The sequence below is a fragment of the Myiozetetes cayanensis genome, unplaced genomic scaffold (assembly GCF_022539395.1).
Source record: "Myiozetetes cayanensis isolate MyiCay16 unplaced genomic scaffold, myiCay2020 scf4, whole genome shotgun sequence".
In the NCBI taxonomy this organism is placed as follows: Eukaryota; Metazoa; Chordata; class Aves; order Passeriformes; family Tyrannidae; genus Myiozetetes; species Myiozetetes cayanensis.
In genome coordinates this window covers 70,555,502-70,580,098 of record NW_026087631.1, presented here as the reverse complement: position 1 = coordinate 70,580,098, position 24,597 = coordinate 70,555,502, and the positions used below count along the sequence as shown (strand labels likewise).

General features: G+C 46.5%; 2 protein-coding genes across 5 annotated transcripts in view; one reads left to right on the top strand and one right to left on the bottom strand.

The window, feature by feature from the left end:
- Positions 1–1,523: 1,523 nt before the first annotated feature.
- On the top strand, positions 1,524–15,866 carry HDHD2 (haloacid dehalogenase like hydrolase domain containing 2). The gene is made up of 8 exons (XM_050328853.1): positions 1,524–1,543; positions 1,866–1,932; positions 4,374–4,516; positions 6,455–6,663; positions 9,027–9,111; positions 12,766–12,982; positions 13,741–13,804; positions 14,758–15,866. The coding sequence occupies exons 3-8, from the start codon at positions 4,416–4,418 to the stop codon at positions 14,859–14,861; spliced, it is 780 nt and encodes a 259-aa protein (XP_050184810.1). The 5' UTR covers positions 1,524–1,543; positions 1,866–1,932; positions 4,374–4,415; the 3' UTR covers positions 14,862–15,866.
- Positions 15,867–15,940: 74 nt separating this feature from the next.
- Positions 15,941–24,597, bottom strand: part of KATNAL2 (katanin catalytic subunit A1 like 2) — a 31,170-nt gene continuing 22,513 nt past the window's right edge. For all 4 annotated transcript variants that reach the window (XM_050328849.1, XM_050328850.1, XM_050328851.1 and 1 more), the window contains 3 exons: positions 19,411–19,573; positions 18,261–18,363; positions 15,941–17,931 (listed from right to left, as the gene is read on the bottom strand). In XM_050328849.1, the coding sequence (XP_050184806.1) occupies positions 17,792–17,931; positions 18,261–18,363; positions 19,411–19,573 (406 nt within the window). In that variant the 3' untranslated portion in view covers positions 15,941–17,791. The remainder of the gene's footprint in view (positions 17,932–18,260; positions 18,364–19,410; positions 19,574–24,597) is intronic.

The window sequence follows — 24,597 nt, the reverse complement described above, 5'->3', positions numbered from 1 at the left end:
AGTCGAACACTCTCTTTCCTAACTCACTTTCTACCTGTGTACGGTGGGATTATCTCAAATCTGTCTTCATCCTGTTGCAGATATCAGAGTTACTGTTCTCACAGGAAATACTTTTTTTTTTTTTCCCCTCATCCCTGTGATACAAATATCTCTTGACTGTGAAGCTGTATTTTGGTTTATGTAGCAAACCTAATGAGCCGTGGCAACGTTGGCCTGAGGCAGAGGACGATCTTTTAAGTTCGGGAGTAGGTGGACCTGTTAGAAAGCATTTCTTTAATACAATCTTTGTGTAATTCAGAGGTGAAGAGGGTACAGGCCGCCTCAGTTTTTTAATATATACCTGTCTGTCATGGAAAACGGGCAGCCTGTTTGTGGAACTGATAAAATAGTGGATCAAAATGATAAAACGCTGTAAAATTTTTGGAAAGAAAAGCAGTGGTTGATGTTCCCACTGCTGTTCCATTGTAGTGCTGAGTGATTTGAGGCGCTGCTTGTGTATCGTTTAATTTTTATATATCTATTGACCGTTAAAATACTAAAATAAAAGCCAGCGCCAAATGCGACAAGAAGCAGATTTAAAAACGGGTAAAAGCTGATTTTCCCCATCTTCTTGTCCTTCCAGAAGGGGTGAAGTTGCAGTGTGTGGCTCAGGGCACGTGGGCAGATCCCTTCCAAACTGGTGAGGCACTTGCAGGGAGAAGGAGCAGCAGGAAATGCAAGAAATCCTTCATTTGAGGCAAAAACTTGGAAGTTTTACCTGAGAGATGCAAGATTCAAAGTGAGGCAGCAGCTGGAGTTAGAGCTTTTAAATATATATATATAAAACACAGTACCATATATATGTTTTTATAGTTACAGATATACCCATCTATGGGCATAATAATATATTATTTTATATATTTTACGCAATTGTATATAATCATAGTATCTGTATATGGGTACATTGTTGTGTGTAATGTCCATATAGGATGAAATATATCCGTAATATATGGGTTATAAAATATCCATAACATATGGATTATGGATATGTTAATAATAGAGTTATGGATATCCGTAGTGTATGGATATGGGTATAGTCGTATCCATATAGGAGATAATGGGTATAACTTATATAATTTATTATCATATCCATGTAGGATAAAATTCATATAATTTACTGTCGTATCCACATAGGATATGAATATAAACAGGACATCGGATAAAAAAGATAAGCATTGGGTATAATAATACGGGCGTAATGTCCACAATTGAGGCAATTAATGCCATTTATATAATTTATAAAAACATCCATATTGTAAGGCGGCCCGGGCCCTCAGGGCCCCGTGGGCTGCCCGCCGCGCTGCCTGTCGCGACTGCCAGGCGCCGACCGGCGACACCGCTCCCTGAGAGCCTCGGTCGGTGTTTATTTACATCATTAATAATGGCATTATAATTTTTACACGGCGTGCCGGCCGCGGGCGGCCCCGGCGTTGGGCAGGGCGGCCCCGGCTCTCGAGGGCCCCGCGGTGTGTGGGGCCGAGCGCGGCGGCGGCGGCGGGACCGGGTCAGTGCCGTTTGGGGGGGGGGTCGGGCCGCTCCCCCCCCTCCTCAGAGTGGGCGCGCCCGCCGCCCTTGGGCCCCCAACGGGCGGGCGGAACCACCCGCGGCACGAAGAGGGGAGTCCGCCGCGCTCGGGATTCCCCCGGTGGAGAATGGGCCGGCCCGCCTGCCCGTTGTGCGCTGGCGGGGAGAGGCGGTACCATCCTCTGGGGCGGGGGTGCTCGTGGGTGTTGTGTGGAGCGGCGGGGACACGCCTGTGCCCTCAGCATCCTTCCCAAGTATATAATCACGTATATAATTATATGATATACCCCTCTTTCCCTTAGGTCGCGCCTTGTGTCCCTCGTGTCCTTGTCCCAGAGCTGGGCCGAGGGGTCCCTTTGCCCTGACCAGGTGAGTTTTGGTTGGGATGAGATGGTGAAAAATGAGGTTCTGGGGTGTTTTAGGACTTCTTTTGCCAGGCCGTGGGCGTTATCCTTGGAATTAGGCTGTGTCGAAAACTGGCTCTCCAAATAACTGCTTATTTTCTGGATAAATACCCTGTGAACAGGAGAACCCATGGAGATCTAGGGTAAAAGACAGTAAAATAACAGTAATTAAAAATAAAGTAGCTATAAAATAGCTAAATATATTACTAGCAATAACGGGAGAAGAACGACAAGAATTATTTATTCTTGGGGTGCCCCCTTTCCCCATGGAGCTGACGAGGCTCCTTTAGGAGCTCTGGTGCCAGGTTTGTATCGTAAGCGTTTAACTTTGTCCCTTTGTAACAACAGAGAACACTGTAAAAGAGGCTTTTTCATTTATTTTCTTACTGCAGAGAATCAGCAGGGAAAAAGGAAAGTAGGGTCTCAAAGTTTTCTCTTTGTGTGTGTGTGTGTCTTGTAGCTGGGACGTCGACTTCGCATGATCACTGGTGGAACTGTGGAGGGAAATTTAGATTTATTCAGGCGGGTTCTAACCATGGCAGTGACGATTCTGTGTGTGTTTTAGAAGTACAAGCGTGTTATGTGCCGTCTGTAACCAAAACAGCTCAACACAACAGCCGTGACTCCCTCGCTAGTGGTGACAGGTCACAGATTTCACGGAGTGGTTTGGGGTGGAAGGGACCCTAAAGCTCATCCATTCCACCCCCTGCCATGGGCAGGAACACCTTCTACTATCCCAGGTTGCGCCAAGTCTCATCCATCCTGGCCTTGGACACTTCCAGGGATCCAGGGGCAGCCACAGCTTCTCTGGGCAACCTGTGCCAGGGCCTCACCACCCTCACAGACAGGAATTCCTTCCCAATATCCCACCTAACCCTGCCCTCTGGCAGTGGGAAGCCATTCCCCCTTGTCCTCCAGGCCCTCGGAAATCGTCTCTCTCCATGTTTCTTGTTGGCTCCCTCCAGGCCACAATTAGGTCACCCCGAAGCTTCTCTTCCCCATGTGGCTGAACAATCCCATTTCTCCCAGCCTTCCCAGCAGTTGTTATTGCCTAACGAACAGGAGAGTGTGTGTGTCTGTATTGGACATTCTCTGAGAAACAGCAGGACTTGCTTTTGGAGCAAAAGGCAGCGCTTGCAGTGTGAGGAGAAGGGAGTTGTTTCTGAAGAGTGGATTTTATCCAGGTGGCTGCTGTCTCCTTCCCCCGTGCCTTTACCCTTCAAATGCTGGCTCTTAGCATGGGCTGAGTCTCTTGTACCTTTTTGTGTGACCCAGAAGCTCCTAGTAAAAAAAAAACCTGGCTGGCTGTCCCCTTTGGGAGAACAGGGACCAGCCCTTTGGGTTGCTGGGTATCCACGAGCCCGGAGACCAGGAGGGAGCTGGGCTTGGGGGGGGGGTCCCTTTTTCCTGACCAGGTGAGTTTTCTTAGGGCTGTGATTATGAAAACCGAGGTTCTGGAGGTTTTTTTCCTGGGACTTCCTTGCCAGGCTGTGAGTGATATCTTTAAAATTAGGCTGTGCTGAAAGCTGGCTCGTCTGCAGACAACTTGCATATTTTCTAGATAAATGCCCTTTGAATAGGAGAACCCATGGAGATCTTGGGTAAAAGATAATACAATAACAGTAATTTAAAAATGTAATAAAATAATAACTATGACTAATTATATTAATTTGAAGGGAAAAGATAAAATAATAGTAAATTATATTAAATAATGATAATGATGATGATAATAGTAATAGAAAAAGAAATAATTCTTGGGGTGTCCTGTGCAGGGCCAGGAGTTGGACTCGACCATGCTGATGGGTCTAACAACCTGCAAGTTCCACCCTGTCACCACCAAAAAGCCTCCAAGTCAGGGTTCCCGAGCCGTGGTTTGGGCTGGATCACCCTCGATCTTGCTTACAAAAGTAAAAATTAGCGATGTCCACTCTGGCGGAGCGTTTTGAGCTTTACAACCAGAGCACTGGGTATTTATTTTCACTTCAGCAGCGCCGTCGGGCGTAGGTGGCACTTGCTGAAGCCTTGAACCAGCAATACCAGACCTAATGATCCTCTTCTTCCCAGCGCTCTTGAGCTGTTCAGAGAATTTTTATTTATTTTTTTTTTCCCCCTTTTGACGCACAAATAAAGGCACTTAAAAGACCAAACAGCACCTGATTTCCATATATAGAGTCTTTTGGAGAAAAGAAACCACCACCCCATCAATTATGTTGGGTTTTTGGTATTTTTGTTGTGTTTTGTTATTTTTTTTTAACGCCGCCTCTTATTTCCTCACGCCCCCCCCCCCCAAGTCTAAAGGGGCCCATTCAGCGCTGCGAGTAATGTTGTGAGTAATACCGGGCTTGGCACAAATGAGGCGCTTAACTGAGCTCCTTGTTTTTATTGCCCATTGTCTCTGTTTCTCAGTCTGTGGTTTCATTCGTTCTCCCGTGCCCCAAGGGAGGGGCGATGGCAGCGCGGCGGGCGCTCAAAGCCGTCCTGGTGGATCTCAATGGAACACTTCACGTGGAGGACTCGGCTGTGCCAGGCGCCCAGGAGGCTCTCAAAAGGCAAGTTTTACCTCTCGTTTTCTTGTTTGTTTGTTTTTTTTTAATTTCCTTTGGCAGGTTGTGTCAGTGCTGTTTGCACAGAGTCTCTTCTGCAGGTGAGCCTGGAGCTTCTGCTCTGTTCACGCTGTTGTGGTGAGCAAAGGCTTGGCCAAATTCTGCTTTTATTTACACCTGCATTAATTCCAAGGCAACTCAGACAATTCAGCTTTCCTGCGTGGCTCTCTGTGTGTTTCCTAAGCCTTTTCCAGGTAGAAACACCTCAGTGTTCGAGGTGTTTCTGCTAATTCACATCTGACTACAGCTTTAGCCAAAGTGGAGAGTAGTTGAGTTCGCCTGAATTACCCCACTTACACAAAATCATTTCAGCTGAGCTGTTCCTCGAGGTTTTGTGTAACTACAGGAGCCTGATCCCGTGTCAGAGCCCTTAGGTCTGTGCTGAGCTAAAATGGAATAGCAGAAAAGTTTGGCCTCTTGAGCAGGGCAGGCTCTGCAGAGTTCTCATTTCATTCAGACAAGACTACTTTATTATTATTATTATTATTATTATTATTATTATTATTATTATTATTATTATTAAAGTTTCTTTCTTCTAGGTAAACAACCTAGTAATTTTTTAGTTTGAAAAAGGTTTAATACTACAGCTCATCATCTTCTGTAGGAATTTCAATATATTAATAAAAAGGAGGATTAAACACCTCTTGCTCTTGTGATGAAAGGGTGCCTGAAGAAACTGAGGCATAGCAAAATGATTTAATTTGACCAAGTCAGTGGTGAAATAGGATGCACAATCCCAGGAGTATTTGTACTGTGTTACAGCACTGTTTTCCTGGAGAAGACGTCTTGCAATGGAGCCACGGAGTGGTATATGCTGTTGTAGTGAATGAGGGAGGACACCTTAAGATTCGGGTCTTTTTCCTTAGAGGTTTGAAAAAAAAAAAAATTCTTTTCTCATGCTCTTTTCTGCTAATCCATGTCCCTGTGCTTCCTGAAGAGAAGCTGGAATGACTGACGTTGGAACAAATGGAGAGATGCCACTTTTAGGATTTCTTCCCAGTGTTGAGGTCCACAGGAAAAAACAGTATCAATTTTTATTTTAGCACCAACCAGGGGGCTTTTTGGTCAGGTCATACCTGTGCAGGGTCAGTGTATCTGACAAACAAGTGGTGGGTGCAGGCGGAGTCTCCAGCACTGACCAACTTCATTCTGATGTTCTCCGTGCAGTCCCGGTGCCAGTGTTTGTTCCTATAGCAACAGAGAAAGTGATGGTGGGGGAATAATTAAAGGGAATGCTGTTGAAACTGTCACTTCCAATTATTTGGTTGTTCGGTAGCATGTACTGTCAGTGCAGGGCAATAACGTGGGTTTATGTGATCCTGGTGTTCCTGAGGAAGGGGAGAAGTGGCTGCAAAAGCTGACATAAAACCACCATCGAGGTAACACAGGCTCCTGGAGCATCCTCCACCTCAGAGTGAGCCAGAGCTGCTGGGAATTCACCCACCACGTGGAGTTCAGTGTATGAATTTAGCAGCAAGTGTCTTTGGTTTGTTTTTTTCTGGTTCGGGGTGCTGTTGATCGAAAATGTGGGGCTCGTTTGTTTGTTACCCAGTTTGAATTTAAAGGCCTTTCAAACTAGTTGTTGATCACGGATGTGTTTGCCACTGCTGTGAAGGTGGAGCTTGGAATCACCACTTTACCTCTGGAATTTTTGTGGGAGAAGGGGGAGCGGAGTTTGGGGAAGACCTGTTTTTGCCCCGGCAGCTGTAATTCTTTGCTGTCTGTTTCACGCTGCCCTCCAGCCCACGGAAGTTCTTGTGTGGCACCAGTGCTGTGGTGTTTTCCTCTGCAGCCACAGGTGGCACTTTTTTAGCCCCACAGAGAAGCACAGGCGTGCAAACAGAAGGATTGCTGCCCACTCTGGGCGTGCTGTTCCCCCCGCAGGCTGCGCAGTGCCCCTGTCGCCATCCGGTTCGTGACCAACACCACCAAGGAGAGCAAGAGGGACCTGCTGGAGAGGCTGACGAGGCTGGGCTTTGACATTGCAGAGAACGAGATCTTCACGTCCCTGACAGCAGCCAGGAACCTCCTGGAGCAGAAACACGTGCGGCCTCTGCTCCTGGTGGACGACAAGGCCCTGCCTGACTTCACAGGTGAGGGGCTCGCCAAACTGAACGGGGGAAATTAGGGAACAGCTGAGGAAGCACAGTGCCCTCTGTCATGCGTAGACCTGTCCTCCTTTTAAATTAAACAGCCTGAAGTCATAGCTTCTTGAAGGACCAGTGGGAAGTGGCAGCCGAGGCCTCCAAACAGAATCACAGAATATTTTGAGTTGGATCCACGAAGATCATCAGGTCCGACTGTTAAGTGAATGTCCCATAGAGGAATCAAACCCACAACCTTGGTGGTGTTAGCACCATGCTCCAAACAACTGAGCTTATCTCAGGGTCGTTTGGGTAAAACTCAATACTTTCCATTAATTTCCAGTGTAAAAAAACCAAAACAAAGCAACAAACCCAGTAATAGTTAGCAGAAGGTTATTGGAGATTTATTGCACCTACCAGTGCTGGGGGTTTTTTTATAGCAAGGATGTGTCAGGTTGTGCAACACCTGATTTCCAACAGAGGCTTTTCTCGAATAAAGCTGAAAAAAATGTGTCTAGGCCATGCAGGAGGCTGTTTCTCTCTTCACAGGTTATTATTAAATGCAAAATCTCCAGATAGTTACTGTTGCTTATCTTGTGTTGAACATCTGGGTCTCACCCCCTGTGCTTGGATACCCTCACTGGTGGCAGGAGGTTCACCACCCCTACGTCTCTAGATTGTCATTTCCCAAGACCGGGTTGAAACCTGCTTTGCTTTCCCTCCCTCAGCAGCAGGGGGAGTAGAAGATGGTATGTTTTCACATGTCTGGCAGGGGCCTGAAGTTAGACCCACATAGTTTCAAGAGTTGTGAAGATACCCGTGTTTTTAACATACTCAGGAGTTGAAAAACTGTGTATTTATACTCAGTTTTTCGTTTAAAGTCCAGGCAGCAGAAATGTGGGTGGTGGTTTATCACTGCTCCTTGCCCCTTGTCTTACAAAACTGAAATCCCTCTGGCTGCGTCATTTCAGTAGGTTCTAATCTCGCTAGGATCTGGAAATTTCCTGTTAAAATTTTAGTGCCACAGTCAGTAATCTCCAGGTAGATCGGTGTTCAGGGGAAGAGCCTCTGCGGGCCCTGAGAGCAGTGAAACCTGATAATCTGCTCTACCTGACATCGTACGCAGAGGAATATGCCCCCAGCAATGCTCTGTGTTTGTGTTCTCAGGAAGGCTTTCTTGGGTCAGAAACAGCAGAGACAGCAGCTCTTTCGCTGGAAGTGTTTAAATCAGTTTAATCTCCGTGGTTCTGGGGACCTTTCCATCGGTTTTGCAGTCGCTGAGGCTAGTTTTGTAAAAGATGGCAGAGACAGAGATGTCATTTGGGTACCTTGGTGTTGCCTGGGTGTGCAGTGGATTGTTTTGTTTCTTTTTGCTACAAGGGGTTTGGCTCAAATTCAGTGCTGCTCTTGAAACATTTAAGTACAGTGCAGAATGCTGCAAATTCCTGTTGTTGGCTCCTACTGAGCTGTTCTTGGCCAGTCTCTCTACAAAGCTGGTCACAGATGGATGAGTGTAATCCACTCTTGGTTAAAGGACCCAGGTGCTTCTGGCTGGTGTCACAGATCCACGTGGCAACTCTGGTACGTTTGAAGGTGGAACAAAACCCACAGCAAGTGCAGGGTGCAGCTGGTGATGTGTCATTAATGAAACTGTTTCTCCTGTTGATGCTGCTCTGCTTCCATTGCTGTCTGTTCAGAGGCGGCGCTGCCATGTGAAAACAGTCCTGCTCCTCGGGAGCAGTGGAGGACAAAGGGGTTGTTCTCAGGGGACCTAAATCCACATTAAAAAACAGACCTTCCAGAAGAGCCCACACTAACCTCAAGTGAGAACTTCTAGGCCTTGCTGCAGTCCCATCTTTGCTGTCATAACCAGACAGCAAATAAATAATTTGATAATGGAACAACAGACAGGTTTTAGACCCTCAGTGAAGTTTTATGGGACAAAAGGGAATAGAAGAACCGGGTGAAATTTACTAGTCTTCCTGGTTTGCTTGTCTTACAAAGCAGATAAATATATGTAGAGAGGGACTATCAAATAACAGACTCAAATAACTTCATTCAGTTAAAAGAGGGATTTGTGTGGTCTGCTGCATTTCAGGGGAGGCAGTGAGAGAATCATTCAGCAGTTGTTTTTTTAAGACTGTTCAGCTCCAGAGCTGTGTTGGTCGTGGAGGATTGCAGAGTCTGGATAGACCAACACCTTTTCCACAATGCTTTCTTCATTCTTGGAAGGTATAAAAACCAGTCTCTTTGATGCTCTATGTCTGAAAACGCTCATTTTTGCTGTAAAGCAATTAAATGCACTTGCTGACTGTGTGCTGCTAAGTGTGAACCAAATTCTGCTCGCTCAGAGTCGTGTTCTGGTTTTCCAGGGATAGGCACTGATGACCCCAATGCAGTGGTGGTCGGACTGGCTCCTGAGCACTTCCACTATGAGATGATGAACAGGGCATTTCGGTAAGGCAGCCCCTCATGGGTTTTTGGTTGGTGTCTGTCTTGTGCTGGGCCCTGAACCTCTGCATGTGCAAGGGAATTCCTTCTCCTGTGGGAAGAAGAGGGTGGTAGGAATATCACTGTTGTGCAGGGTGTGAGAGAGCCACTCATCCATCATGAATTTGGGGCCGTCACCATGGGCTTCAGGCAGCCCAGAACCTCATTTTCACAGCTTTCAGTCTGTAAATAAACTGCAGAAGTACAGTCACCACTGTGACTGGGAGGGGGGAAAGTCAGCAATGCCTCAAGAGGAAATACAGAAAAGCAAGGATGTAGGGAAGCAATCACAGAATCACAGAATCAGATAGGATGGAAAAGCCCTCCAAGATCACCGAGTCCAACCTGTGCCTCATCCTCACCTTCTCCCCCAGCCCAGAGCACTGAGTGCCATGTCCAGGCGTTCCTTGGACACCTCCAGGGGTGGGGACTCCACCACCTCCTGGGGCAGCCCCTTCCAATGCCTGACCACCCTTTCCAGGAAGAAATTCCTCCTCATGTCCAACCTGACCCTCCCCTGGCACAGCTTGAGGCCATTTCCTCTTGTCCAAGCCCAGCCTTCAGATCCCAAATATTATAGGGAACGAAATCCAGTGCTTAGGGCAGATTATTCCTTACCCACATAATGCAGGATGTCCTGCAATATCTTCTGAATCACCTTCTGTTCAGGAGGGGCCAGCACAATGCGGGTGAGGCGAACTATGGAGCTGATCCAGTGTGTCTTATTTTTAAAACTCTTTGTTTTGTCTGTAGACTAAAGGGTAAATCAGACTAAATTTGCTTGTCACCATCCATGAGCCAGGCCCGCAGTAGTGTGTGCAGAGCCTTGCTTCCTTCTCTCTGGTTCTAGCTTGACGCCAATACTCTGGATTTTTAACTCCAAAAACCTTCAGCTTGAAGAGACTTGAGTGTGAGCCCGTTGCCGAGTGTAGCCTGGGTGATGGATGTGATGAGTCCTCTCCGCTCTTTGCTTGTGGGATGGTGGCTACCACACAGTTTTGCACCTTGAAATCTGGTCAAAACCCTGACCTCAAGCACTTTGATCTGCCCTTAAAACCACAAAACCCAAAAAGGGAGTATGAATTACCACTGACCAGTATCTTAGGGAGGTTCCTTGGGCTGGGAGGCCAGTGCTGTGCTTATCTGCTGCCAATTATGTGTCAGAACACCACATACTGACCCAGACTGCCTCTGCCTCGTTAGTGCATGTTGCCAAAGGCATTGATTTTGGAGTTTTACAGTGCAGTCATGAGTGGACTCCAATTTCACAACTGCATGAGCTTAACCCCTTGTGTGTCCTGGGGCTCACATCATTTCATTTATTGATATTTCTGTCCTGAGTGTATTAGCTGTTGAATCAAATCCATTCGCTGCCTGGGGCTGGAGATCAGGGCATTTAAAACAAGAAACCAGTGGTGGCATGGAGAGTCTCTTGAGGGTTCCAGGCTCCCAGGTTATATGGGAATGCCCCTGGAACTGGCCCTGTGGGGGTGGGTGAGGCTGTCCCAGGCTGGATTTGGGATTTATGCATTAGGCACAGGATTGGACACTAGCTCTGGTGGTGGAAGGAAAGTGCTGAAGGCCAGATCCAGTCCCCTGCGGAGGGCAGTGGGTGCAGCATGGCCTTGGTGCCCATGGGAGAGGTATTTAGGGCACCCTGCACCCAGCACTGCCTGGGTGGTGTGGCTGAGAGTTGGGCAAGGCTGAGTCCTTCAGCTCCCCTTGCCTTGTGCAGACACATTCCCAGCCACTCCTGGCTTGTCTGCCTGGAGGAAGGTTTCATCCTCTGTGAACCTGTCCTGGCTCTGCCTGGTGTTTTTCTGTGTTTCAGGCTTTGCAGAGGCCCTAGGACTGGCTTTGGCTGGTCTGTAAGACCTCACTGACTTGTTCTGGGTGTTTTCCCCAGTCCCTTATCGAGGGTAAACTTTTGCTGTTGTCAGTTCTATCTGGCCTGATGGAAATACTAACCATTGGCCACATTCTCTTCTTATTGAGCCTTGGGCCGTGTCCATATTCCTTCTCCTTTACTGCTCAGGTGATTTAAGTCAGTTGGGATTTGCACTGCAAGTGGAATTGCACTGGGATTGCAAAACTTTGAAGGGAATCTGATTAAATGCAGGTATCTACAGTGCAGGTGCCTGGGCTCTGGAGGGAGGAGGAGGCACTTGTAAGGCGTTTTTCCCTTAGTAGTGCTCAAAATAGGACAGTTGAACTGTGCCCTAGAAGTGCATTTTCCTCCGCACTGGCTGTGAAGAGCCCAGGCTGACTAATTACCTGGTAGGCAGCTATTCCACTGACACCCAACATTAGGTAAATCTAACCCAACATGAGTCCCCAGACTAGGTGCACAGAGTAAGGCTGTTCTCCAGGCACCATTTGAAATGACTGAGACTAAATTTCTCTTTTTGTATACGTGGGACTTTGACGCCACGTTTAAAAGAATTCTCTCAGGTGAGATCTTCCCTGCAAACTGCTGGATGCAGTGGTTGTGGTGCTGCTGTCAAATTAAATTTTCCTGTGTCCTAGAGGCATCCTCCCATCGTGAACAGTGTCTGGCTGCTCACAGATAACACACACCAGCTCTCTTCTGTTTGAGCTTGCTTTGGAATGCATTGATTTAACAGAGGTGTTTTGTGATAATGAAGTGAAAGGAAGTATTTTCATTTATGCACTGCTCAGAGTAGCCAGGCTGCTCTGCAAGCAGGCAGGAAGGAGCAGACCTCCTCCAGGGAGCATCCAGCTCACCTCAGCCAGCCTCAAGCAACAGGGGCACGCCAGGATTTTGTTATTTTTCTTACAGGCTTTTTTGTTTTGTTTTGTAAATCATGTGGGGTTAAGAGGGAAAGGAATCCTCCCTTCTGCCCCGAGGATAACAACCAGTGTTTCTCCTCTGTCCTCCAGCTTTGCTCCTTACTCCTACCTGTTGTGATACAGACTGGAATGACCTGAAGTACCAGGAGAAGGCGTAGCGTGGAAGGGGGAGCATTTGGCAGTCATTATATCAGCTTTTACAGATGCTGTCTGGGGGGCTCTTGTTGCCCTGAAACGTGGGGAGGGGAGCACTGCAGTAACATGGCTGTGCTTGGTGGTCCAGGAGGGTTCCTGCAGTGCCGCAGCCACACAGGCTGCCCTTCCCTTCGGGGCAGGGAGCTGCTCTGTCTGATGTGAGGAAAAGCAAGGAGCTCCCATCCAGCTTTGTTCCTGGCAGGCTCAGTAACAGCACTGTTAACGGGGGAATCCAGTGGGACATGAATGCATCAAACAGCTTTGTGGGCTATGTAACTTGTTACTGTAATTCCTTCGATGTAACAATACAAAGTTAAATGATTTATCCTGTACCTGTTAAAAATTTTTCCATGTGAGGGTGGGGAGGCCCTGGCACAGGTTGCCCAGAGAAGCTGTGGCTGCTCCTGGATCCCTGGAAATGTCCAAGGCCGGGTTGGAGGGGGCTTGGAGTAACCTGGGATAGTGGAAGGTGTCCCTGCCCGTGGCAGGGGTTGGAACAAGATGAGCTTTAAGGTCCCTTCCCACCCAAACCTTTCTGTGAAAGCCTTTGAGGCCTTCAGCTGTTAAATATAACTTCTTTAACATTTTGTACTTTCTCCTTCATTCATTCTCTAGGTTGATTTTGGACGGGGCTCCTCTTATAGCAATTCATAAAGCCAGGTATTTCAAGAAGAAAGATGGGCTGTCTCTGGGACCTGGGCCTTTTGTGACAGGGCTGGAATACGCGACGGACACCAAAGCGACGGTGGTGGGGAAGCCAGAGAAAACCTTCTTCCTGGAAGCCCTGAGGGGGACTGGCTGTGCCCCAGAGGAGGCCGTCATGATTGGAGATGTACGTGGGGACCAACACCCTCATCACCTGCCCGCTGACACAGTGCTCATCTCCGCTGGGAGCACTGCTTGCAAAGGGATGGTTCTGCCCTTTGGAATCACCCCTTTGTGTGTGCAGGGAAGGGAGCAGAGCTGGGGAAGGGTCTGGAGCAGCTGAGGGAGCTGGGGAGGCTCATCCTGGAGAGAAGGAGCCTCAGGGGGACCTTCTGGCTCTGCAACTCCCTGACAGGAGGGGGGAGCCAGGGGCGGGTGTTGGGCTCTGCTTCCAGGGAACGAGGGACAGGATGAGGCAAAATGGCCTCAGGCTGTGTCAGGGGACGTTTAGATTGGATATTGGGAAAATTTTCCTCATGGAAAGGGTTGTCCAGCCCTGGCACAGCTGTCCAGGACAGTGGTGGAGTCCCCATCCCTGGAGGGATTTAAAAGCTGAGTGATGTGGCACCTGGGGACACGGGTCAGTGCTGGCCTTGGCAGTGTGGGGGGAATGGTTGGACTTGACGATCTTTGAGGTCATTCCCAGCCTAAACATCTCCATGAAAACTCACAGGATTTAGTGGGTAATACCTGGGGTGGGTTCTCTTACTTCACTCACTCTTTGGCGGGGCAAAAAGCACTCAGCAAACCACTCCTGTGACAGTTCCACTGACAGGCAGCTGAAAGATTTCGATTCCATGTCGCTGCTTTTAAGTGATGTGCAAAGCAGAAATGGTTCTGGCAGTGTCCATGCCCACCAACCAGTTGCTCTCTGTTCTGCCCCAGGACTGCAGGGATGATGTTGGTGGTGCCCAGGACGCGGGCATGCGTGGGATTTTGGTGAGGACAGGTAAGGAGTCCACGGATCGGTCATTTCAGGAGTTGGTGGTGCTTTCAGTCATCTCACTCTGGGTACTGGCAACCCCTGGGCCCAGAGTGAAGGCACAGAGAGCCCTGGGGCCAGCCCTGGTGCTTTGTAACAGCCCACCTAGGAATTACAGTGGTCATTATAAGCATAATTGTTGCTTTGGGTAAAAGAGGAACCTGAAGGGACTGACAATGTTGCTGATGGTACCGTGGACTGGGTGAGGCCTTTTTGAGGTGGCAGCTCCTTGTGCGACACTGTTATGTTGAACATGAAAGGAAGTAATCCTGCTGTTCCTTGGAAGAGTCTTCAGAGAGGCACTTATCATCAGGAACTGTGGTGATAGAACAAGGAGTAACAGGTTCAGATTGAAAAAGATGAAATTCAGGTTAGAGATATGAGGAGGAAGTTCTTGGCTGTGAGGGTGGGCAGGCCCTGGCAGCCCAGAGAAGCTGTGGCTGCCCCTGGATCCCTGGAAGTGTCCAAGGCCAGGCTGGACAGGGCTTGGAGCAACCTGGGATAGTGGAAAGTGTCCCTGCCCATGGCAGGGGGTGGAACAAGACGAGCGTTGAGGTCCCTTCCAACCCAAACCATTCCAGGGTTCTGTGATTCTATAAAAGTGAAAATAACATTAATATTTCAAGAACCTTCAACATGGAGCTATGAACAGTCAGTGAGAGAACAGTGCCAGTACTGCATTGTGAACCAGTGCATAGGTAACAGTAATTTAGAGCCAGAGCTGCCCCTGCAGGAATCTTCAGTGTATGTTAGGGAAGCCTTGTGGGAAGTTTGTTGCAGGAGAACCCCAGATGGGCATTCCTCCTACCTGGTTGGTGTTGATTTGAGGAGGCTCTAATTTTCAGGGCGACAAAAAAAAAAAAAAAAAAAAACAACTCAGAGGAACTTGGTAAATGGATCTTTTTGTTAATCTGTTACAGGTAAATATCGACCAGCAGATGAAGACAAAATCAACCCGGCTCCCTACTTAACCTGTGAGAGCTTCCCAGAGGCAGTGGAACACATCCTGAAGAGTATGCTGTGAGACACGGAGCAGTTGGTTTGGAGAACCATCTGCTTCATGTAATTTCCTTCATTTTTGCTTCAAAAATTAAGGTCCCAAGATCAGTCGATGCATGTGTGGCATCAGAAACCAGCCCGTGGTGTGAGGGGCAGAGGGTCCCCGTGGGCCCAGCACAGTCACTGCACACAGGGAGTGAGGCTGAGTTCTGCTCATCTTCAGTTTTCAGGAAACACCTGATGAAAAGCCCTGCCTGGAAAGTGTCACCTATTCTGAAAGCATGCACTGAAAATACCAACAGTAACAGAGCCTTAGTTGGCCTGTAGTGATTTCACTGAGCTCTTACTTAAAGGTAGAGATTGTGCACATTTAGAAGTGACTTTTAAATTAAAATACCACTATTGCTTAATAATAACTGCTGTGGCTGTCTTTGCTCTCATTACAGCAGATCCTGTTCTTTGTTTTTCAAATTTTACATAAAATTAAAAACTGTCAGCATTTTACAGATGTTTTAATTAGATGCTGTTATTAAAAAGAATGATACAGAAACAAAACTCTGGTATTAAATGCCTTAGAGACTGTGACTTTTTAAAATTAGGCTTCAGCAGGGTCCTATTAGTGCTACAGTTGCAAAATTTCTTTGTTGTTGGGGATTTTTTTGTTTCTTTTTCATGCTATGGGAAAAATCCTTCACGAGCCATGGGGACACATTCCAGTTTTTACAGTTGGTTAGCAGAGCTGTAAAATGAAATTTAATTCTGTATCATGCAATGCTTTTCCTATGTTCTACATCCCCCAATATGAACCAACTTTGTAATGATGGTAAATGGCTTTTCTGGTCTATTTGCAAACTCTAATAATCAAAGTCCTTTACAGTTGTTTTACAGTGCTCCTGAGTGTTAAATTATTAGATTGTAATTATGCATTACTGGAGTATTAACCTTATTGAAAATACAGTTTTGTGTTAATGAGCCATGCTCGTTCCTGTTAAACAAAATCATCGTGATGAATGAATTTCCTGACATGTGACAGCGTCTCTCTGCAGCCTCACTTGGTGGGTGGTTACTACATTCAGATTTAATCTCTGTCACAGACAGAACGTGTGGATGGATTTTGCAGATTTTGCAGTACAAACCCAGAATCATTTAGGTTTGAAAAGCCCTTTAAGATCATCGAGTTCATCCATTCCCCCAGCACTGCCAAGGTCACCACTAACCAGGTACCCAGGTGCCACATCCACAGGGTTTTAAATCCCTCCAGGGAGGGGGACTCCAACACTGCCCTGGGCAGCCTGTGCAGAGCAGGACAGCCCTTTCAGTGAAGAAATTATTCCAAATATCCAACCTGAACCTCCTCTGGCACAACTTGAGGCTGTTTCTCCTGGTTTCACTTGCTACCTGGGAGCAGAGACCCCTCAGGAACAGAAGCCAGAGTCAGGTTCAGGAGGTGGGAGAGCTATAAGCCAAATGCTGTGAAGACATTTCCCATGGAGACTCCTGACGTGAGTGATGCTGGAACTAAGAGGGACTGTCAGTGCCTCAGAGGTCCTGGGACGTGCTGGAAAGCATGCACAGCCCTGGCACTCGGAATGCAGATGCACACAAGCCCAAGGAAAACACTGGGAGAACTGCAAAGACGGGAAGTGTCTTGCCGGGGAAGGAGGAGGGTAAGAGAAGGGCAGCAATGAGATCTGAAAGAGTGACTTGTTAGAACTGGTGGTGCAAAGAGGTGGCAGTGCTGACTGCTCATCTGGCTGTGTGTGCAGGAACAGTCTCCAGCATGTCTGGTATTTAACACTGCACTGCAAAGACACTGCAAAACTCCACTGGGTCCAGCGGAGGGTGACACAGGTGATGGACTGGAGCATCTCTGTGAGGAGGAAAGGCTGAGGAAGATGGGGCTGTTCAGCCTCGCTGATGTCTGTCAGTGTCTGCAGAGAGGGGTCAGAGCATGGACCAGGCTCTGCTCGGGGGTGCCCAGCAATGGGACAAGAGGAAGAGGCACAAACTGATGCCTGGGAAATTCCATCTGAACGTGAGGAAGAACTTCCTTGCTGTGCAGTGACTGAGCACTGAAGAGGTGTGGAGTCTCCCTCACTGGTTGATATCCCAGAAAATCTGGGCACAATCCTGTGCCATGTGCTCTGGGATGGCCCTGCTGGAACAAGGAGGTGGGACCAGGTGACCCACTGTGGTCCCTTCCAACCTGAGCCACTTGGGATTCTGTGATTCTGTTTTATGGCTGGATGTGAACCAGTGGGTAACCACCAATAAAGTTTCTGGTTAATTAGCCTAAACATGCTGATTTTCTACACTCTCCCTCTTAATTCCTTGCCTTTTCCACCTTGGAAATACTCCAAACCAACAGGAAAGTAACACACTTGGCACATCAAGGCTTTGAACTCAGCTCATCATTGAAATGATGACAAACTAACCTCAACTACAAAGCGTTGCTAAGGTCCTGAATTTCACTGAAAACCCCTGTTTCATGTCTCATTAAGAAACATGCAGGTCTCTGCTGGTACAGCTACACTGACTGTGATGCTCTAGTGGGTCTTGGGAATGGAGAATTACACTGATTGTCTAACCTTTCTTAAGCCTTCTGCTCCAGTTCTACCTCAAACCTATATGCAGCTGTCATGAATAAAGACTGAGAAGCAATCAATCTTTTAAATCTTTATGCATAAAATTAAGGCTGGAGGCCTTGTTGCATAGGAGCTGCCATCACATTATTTCCATGAAGAATGTTTTTTGAATGGTCATTAAAATGGTTAATAAAGAATAACCACCACTCTCCCACCCACCCTTAAATTTTGGAAGTAAAGATTTCCCTCTGACACTTGTCACTGCTTTCTCTTCCCTGAGATATCAGCATTTCCCTCCCCATCACCACCTGATCCTTTGGAGCAAGGACATGCCACTTTGGAAGTCTTGGAAGTTTCTTGGTGTTTTCTGTCAGACTGACTCAAATTCCCTCTGCCAAGCCATGTACTTCCTGCTTAGGTTCTTTGCTGATGGCTTGGTGTGGGTGATCACATCCAGGAAATCAGCTGTTGTGATCGTGTCCAGCTGGATCACGGGCAGCTTACTGTTACCTAAAGAGAAGAGAATTGAATAAATACTGTTATGGTTACCAAAAGACATTCTTTTATGTCCCTGCCTAAAGCAACACTTAATATAGGGAAACAACAGAATAAATGTAGTGAGATTAAAAAAAATTGTATTTATGCAGAAAGCACACATACTGACAGATTTAAAAGAAGGCCTGATTTTCAGAAATTTGGATGTTTTAGACCTGTAGAGTTTAGAACTTTTCCAGGCAGATATCAGAGCTCCACCTGCTGGGGTTAACATGATCGTTCCTAGAGTTACAGCAGGAGATCAGCATTTGCCAGTTCACATTCCCTGCTCACAGCTGAGGTACCTGGCTGGTGATTTTCAAGAGCATCAAATATTTTCCTCACTGGTCTCATGGCTGCTTCCTTGCACACGAGTTTTATGTCTGAGCCAGAGTATCCATCTGTTTCCTGTGATGGGATCAGAATGATGCATTACAGCTCACAAATTGGACAGGAATGGCATTTACAGGCATATATATTGTCTGTGTATTTACAGAAAATCTTTGTGAAGTCTATTGTTGTCTGAAATATCTGTTTGTATATGTATACTCACAGACACACACACACCCCTATCTATTTTTATAATTTCTTCTTGAAATTATGCTGCTTGTTCTTCTTTTGAATGCCCACAATACCTTGTAGGAGCAAGGAAAACACTGGGAATTTTCTCTTTAAACTGCAATTTTCTGTAGGTCAAATAAACCCCACCTTTCTGTGTTCATCCCCCATCTTTCCTGTTAACAAAATAACTGTATTTCCTTATTAGGACTTATAAACCCAAAACTGAGCAGTGTTTCTCCGTGAACAGATGTAAAACGAGTCAACTGGGTAAACTGTAAAATATTTAGGCATTGAGTCCTTGAGCAAACTTGTCTAGTGAGTGGCATCTCTGCCCATGGCAGGGAGTTGGAACTGGATGATCTTTAAGGTCCCTTTCAACCTAAAGCATTCTAGGATTCTGTGGTTCTGTGTCCGAAGAATTCAGGAAGTGACAAAGGGCTAAATGAAGAGAGCCTGGGTATCCAGTGAATCTTTTCACTGTCGAATGCTCTTTTCTCCCACAGCAGTGGAGTGGTGACAAACCTTCCCTACACAATTAACTGTTCATTACCCCGATGAATTGGAAGTGCTCCCAGCTTGGTGAGAACAGCAATAAAATGTGCTGTTGCTGGAAGTGTCCCTGTATTTAAGGCTGAAGAGTTGGCCCAACAGAGAGGACCAGAATGCACCGTTTTGCAGGCAGAGCTGTGTGAAAACAGCGATTTCCACGTGCCTGTGACACGCTCAGCGCCGCGTCCTGCCGGTCTCCCTTTGGAGCCTCACACTGAGCTGAGGTCCTTCCCCAGCTCTCTGTGCCACAGCTGCCATACACCAAAGTGCTGTCCCAACTCTTGTTCACAGTTCTGGCCCAGAAATGCCTCCAGTAGGCACTGTGCCTGTCACAGTGCTTCCCACCTGGCTCAGCAAGCTGTAATCCAGATCTGTCCTCAGCGCCACACCCCCGCTGTTGCTCAGAGGGGGCAGCCAGTGCTGGATCATCACCTGCCGTGCCTCTTTACTGGGCAGGTCCACCAGAATCCTCTTCTCCAGCCGCCGCAGCATGGCAGAGTCCAACTCCCTGCGAGTAAAGAGGGAGAGGGAACATCTCAGTGGGTCTTGCTGGGGAGACCTGACCTTGACAGCAAGGTCCTCGCTGCAGGGACTGGCATTTCAGCCCCACCTGTAACTGTGCCAAAATTAAAAAAAAAAAAGGGTTAATTATCCAGTGTGTTCCTGTTCAGCATGTCAGTGATGCGCTGGCTTGTGACACTGAGGATTAGCAATAACAATGAGAACTTGCAGTTTCCGTCCCTGGCTCTGGTGCTCATCTGCTGCATGTCTCATCAGTAACAACCTCTCCCTTTCTCCCTCTGCTATTAAGGAGACAGTACAAATTGTCTGTCTGGGGCACTGTCAGGACTAATTAATTGCTACTTAGTAAGGGATGCTCAGTAGGTATAAAATCCAGACTGAAGGTCTTGGATGTGAGGCCATGTATTACGGCAGAACAAGACGCCGATCTGGGACTGCCCCTGCAATACAAATTGTAAATAATGCACTCACAAAGCATATTATCCTTATAAAAAGGATCTTGTGAAGGGTGGACAGGCTGGATAAATGTGTCAGTGAGCCAAAAACCACGATTCTGTGAACATCAAAACCGATAAAGATGGTTTGCCTTAAAAAAAAAAAAAAGAAAGAAAAAGCTTCTGTACCAATCTTTCTCTACTGGCCCCATTCAGTCACAGACTCATTATTCCAGTTTAAAATATAATTCAGTCCTCCTACCTGCCAAGAAACTTTCATCTAGGGGAAATTCACTTCAATGTGCCTTGTGCAGACAGAAGAACAGGAGCCATAACCACCATTTCCACCCGTGCCGGCTGAGTGGAAGGAACCAGCTGTTGGAGGGTTGTACCTGCAACCTGGGACTGTAAATACACTTAAATAAACCTGCCTCTACCTTTCCCAATTCCCTGGGTGAAATATTTTTGCCAGGAGAGTCAACATTCAGGCTATGAATGGAGTTCTTTGTATGAAACTCCCTTTAATTTACAGGGAGCTCAAAGCCAGCTCAAGATGGATCTGTAGCACACTGACAGAGTTTGTTTCTGTCACATTTGGTGACTTTTCCTTCTTTTTTTAAGAGCAAATGTCTTCTAGTGGCATAGCACATGATAAAGGAACCCAAAAGGGGCCTCTCAAAACTCTGTATAGGGGCTGGGTCTCAGCTCAGCAGGAGCAGCAATGTCCCTCTCACCAGAAAGGATATCTCAGTTTGGGAGACCTTGTTAAACGTGCACTGAGCCAAGGGCAATGAACACAAAGATCAGAAAACCAGACCAACAGGAACCCAGAGGGCAACAGGAGTTTGCTCAGATCCACCCCACTACTTCTAGTCAAGGCCACAGGAGTAAATACCAGAATTTGTTCATCAATGGCTATCAGTATATTAATATTATTATTGATATTTTTAGTCTGTTTCAGATGCTGTCCAACATCCAGTGCAATAGCACAGGGTCCCACAAAGAACCACACTCACCTGTTCACCTTCCAAATGCATTTTTCTACCCATATTACCAAAATTGCTTTTCTTGGATGGAAATTTGCTTATTTGACTGGAAGTAACTGCTCTGGCTGACCAACCCCTTTGCAGTCATTCACCCATATTAACATCCTCTGTGTACAGAGGGCAAAAGTTCTCAAGGTTTCAGAGGTGCCCACACAGGTACTCTGAAAAGCACGTGTAGGCAAAGAACAACCACAGCCAGTCTCTGCAAATACCCTGAAAATCCTCCAAGTGATGAAGTTTTCCATGACTCCTCCTGCTTCCCCCAAAAGATCACAGTTTTATGAGCTCTCTATTGATGTTCTGTAAACACGAAGTTGCTCTTTTTTTTCCCAGAGAAGCTGTGGCTGCCCCTGGATGCCTGGAAATGTCCAAGGTCAGGTTGGACAGGGCTTGGAGCAACCTGATCTACTGGAAGGTGTTCCTGCCCATGGCAGGGGGTTGAAACAAGATGAGTTTAAGGTCCATTGCAACCTACACCATTCTGTGATTCTGTTTATCCAGAAAGGTTACAGTGACCTGGCTTGTTGGCTAAAGAGAAAAATAAAGAAATAGTATTTTTGTTATCTTAAGTGTTTAGGTTGTTTGCTAAATTGTTTTGTTAGGCCAAGTTAAGTGACATTAACCAGAGTAGAATAATAAGCACTGAGCCAACCAAAATATTCTCTGCAACAACAGCCAATGAAAGTACTGAGAGTCGCTCCTGAAAAGGTACTCAAAGTTCTACAGGACCCATAAGACTCAGTGACTTTTCAGAACTCCCCCAGGTTAACATTAGGAGGCATCACAGGATCATGGAACCGTTTGGGTTGGAAGGGAAGAGTCTGTCAGCCCACCCCAAAACCACCCAGCCCGAGGGTGGGGAGGGAGGAGAAAGCAGCACTGCAATGGAAGTTGAATTAAATGTGCTAATTCATTAGGAAACATTCACTACATGATTAAGGATCCTTTTATTCCTTCACTAATGAGGCCTTTATTTTATTTAATTGCACTGAATCATTTCAGCAAGTTATTTGTCAATAGGAATGCTCTGCTGACAAGTAGCTGAAAGTGGGGTTGGGCAGCAAGGAGAGGCTAAAGAGGAAGATCAATAGCTGCAGTGCAGCTTAGGACAGCGTAAAGAGCTTTGTTTAGGCTTCTTTTCATTTGTCTAAAAGCAGCTTGGTACCAATTTTTTCCATGATCAATAAATATCCAAGTTAAACAAATCTCCTGAAATCCAGCTCAGCACCAAATGTTTGCAAGAGCACACGGCTGTGCTGTGAAGACACAACCTCCCACGGTGGGACTAGGTGTTTTGAAACTTTGTTGTTAAATATTCTTGTGGAGCTGAATTCTGGGTCTGACAGTGGGACTCAATGTCATCTATTACTCATAAAACCAATCTGTAAATATATATATAGTTGAGATCTGAAGAGAGGTTCAATCCCTGCTGACCTCTCTGGAGGCAGATACTCCCAAGTTCCTTGAGCCCAGTGATGATGTAAGATGCTCATGACTTTCACTAGCTTTCCATCCCCCTAAGACACCTTGCTAAGCACACATTCAGCCACTCCTTAATGCATTTTCTCTGTGGTAGGGACATTTCTGCCAGACAACCTCGTCAGTACATTCATAGTTTGGATTTGCTTAAGGAAGAGCAAAATCCAACCTGCCCAAAAGAGAGAAAGTCCAAAAGGAAGTTCTAAGCTCTCAGGTAAAACTTTCAGAAGTGAGAGCTGGCTTCTCACAACATCTCAGCTGCCACAGACTGCTTGCTTTGTTTTGGGGCAGTTCCTGCAAAATAGAAGTCTTGTTATTTTGGATCGACCTGAAAAAAAAAATGCTGTGTCAATTTAGCTGTTTCAAAGAAGCAATTTTGCAGACATTTGCACTTCAGTATTGTAAAAATGATCCCAAATCAAACGTGTAAAACACTCAAAACTGAACTCTGTAGTTTCTGCATGACTTCCCAGGAAGAGTTTATTGCTTGTGTAAGGCAGACACAGGCTAACAAGACTCATGCAGGAATCGCTATGCATGAATAATTATCTCACAGGATTAAGTTCAGTCCGTGGAAAGGTGCAATGCACTGCTCAGAGTTTCTCCTTCTAAAAGGGCAATGATGCTGCAGTAACATAAATATTTACAGTGTATTAGTAACAAACCATAAAGATACAAAATTATTAATGTGTGTAATGGATTATTAACGTATATTAATGTCTTAATTCTCTTTCAAACTTAACTGTCCAGTTATTTCTTTTCCCGCATTTTCCTACATAACTGGAACACAATTAGAATTCTGTTCTGTTCCTTTCACGTAGATACTGAAACACAAAATGGGGTGGATTTTGTACTGATTTAAATTCATGAGTTTGTCCAAGGCATAAATCCCCCAAACCAGCACACAGACTCAGCTATTATGGCTGTGTACTCACACTGTTGGGTAGGAACCAGCCCAACTTGTACATCTAATTTCTACACAAAATTTAGGTGTCCACACAGCCATTCTACCACTTAAAGAGCCCTAAATGCTTCGGGCAAACCACAGACAGAGGGGCAGCCTCTGAATATGCTGCCATTTGGCACTTGAATTGGGATCCACATCCTCCTGCTTCTCTGAAGGACTGAGGCTTCTCAGCCCCAACAGGCCAAGCTTACAGGCCACATGGGACTGATGGAAAATACTACCTCTGGGCCTCAATTCTCAGGCACCAACATCATTTCTGTTGTTTTAACTTTCTTTTCCTCTTCCCTGGGCCTTTCATCCAGGCCTGACAAAAAGGGGATCAGCTGAGGAGAGGAATAAAATATTAGCACAGACATTGTGAGAGAACATCAGGTGGTGTGTCGTAACTGACAGGTAAAACTGTGTCCTAGACAAAATAAAATAAAATAAAAAACAAATAAAATACAATAAAATGCACTAGGAGTTGAAGTATTCAAAAGCAAGATGTGGATACATGCTCTGTGTCACTCAGACTCAGACACACCCATCAGACTGCTCAGAGCCCAGAGCCCTCCAGTCACGAAGAGAGGCTTTTCCAGCATTTCTCCCTATGGCAACCCCCTAAGAATGAGCCAAAAATCACTAATCATGAAAAACTATCCATGAATGAAGCCTGTGGTTTGTGGGTGCAGTGCCCCTTCTGGCCTGGTTCCCAGCTGGTTTTGGGTGCCCTGTTCTGTGGCTGTCACAGGGCAGAACTGGGTGTCACCTCAACAAACAAAGTGCCTTTAATGTCAAATTCCAAGTGTTGCCACTTGAAAAGCTGCTGATCCACTGTTCACACAGGTCATTCCTGGGAACACCTTCCACTGGGCCACCCCAAACTTCTCCCAGACCATGGTTTGAAGTTCCCTGGAAACAGGACTGCTGTTTTCTCCTTTTCTGACTCCCAGCTCATAGCTCTGCACTGGATACGGGAATATGTCTGTGTGCCTTTGAGCACAGTTTGAGAACCAACATGATGAAATGCCCTAGTTCCAGTCTCAAATTGTTTATTCTTCTATACTAAATTATGTTAAGAAAACTGAGGAATTGTGCCCCTCAA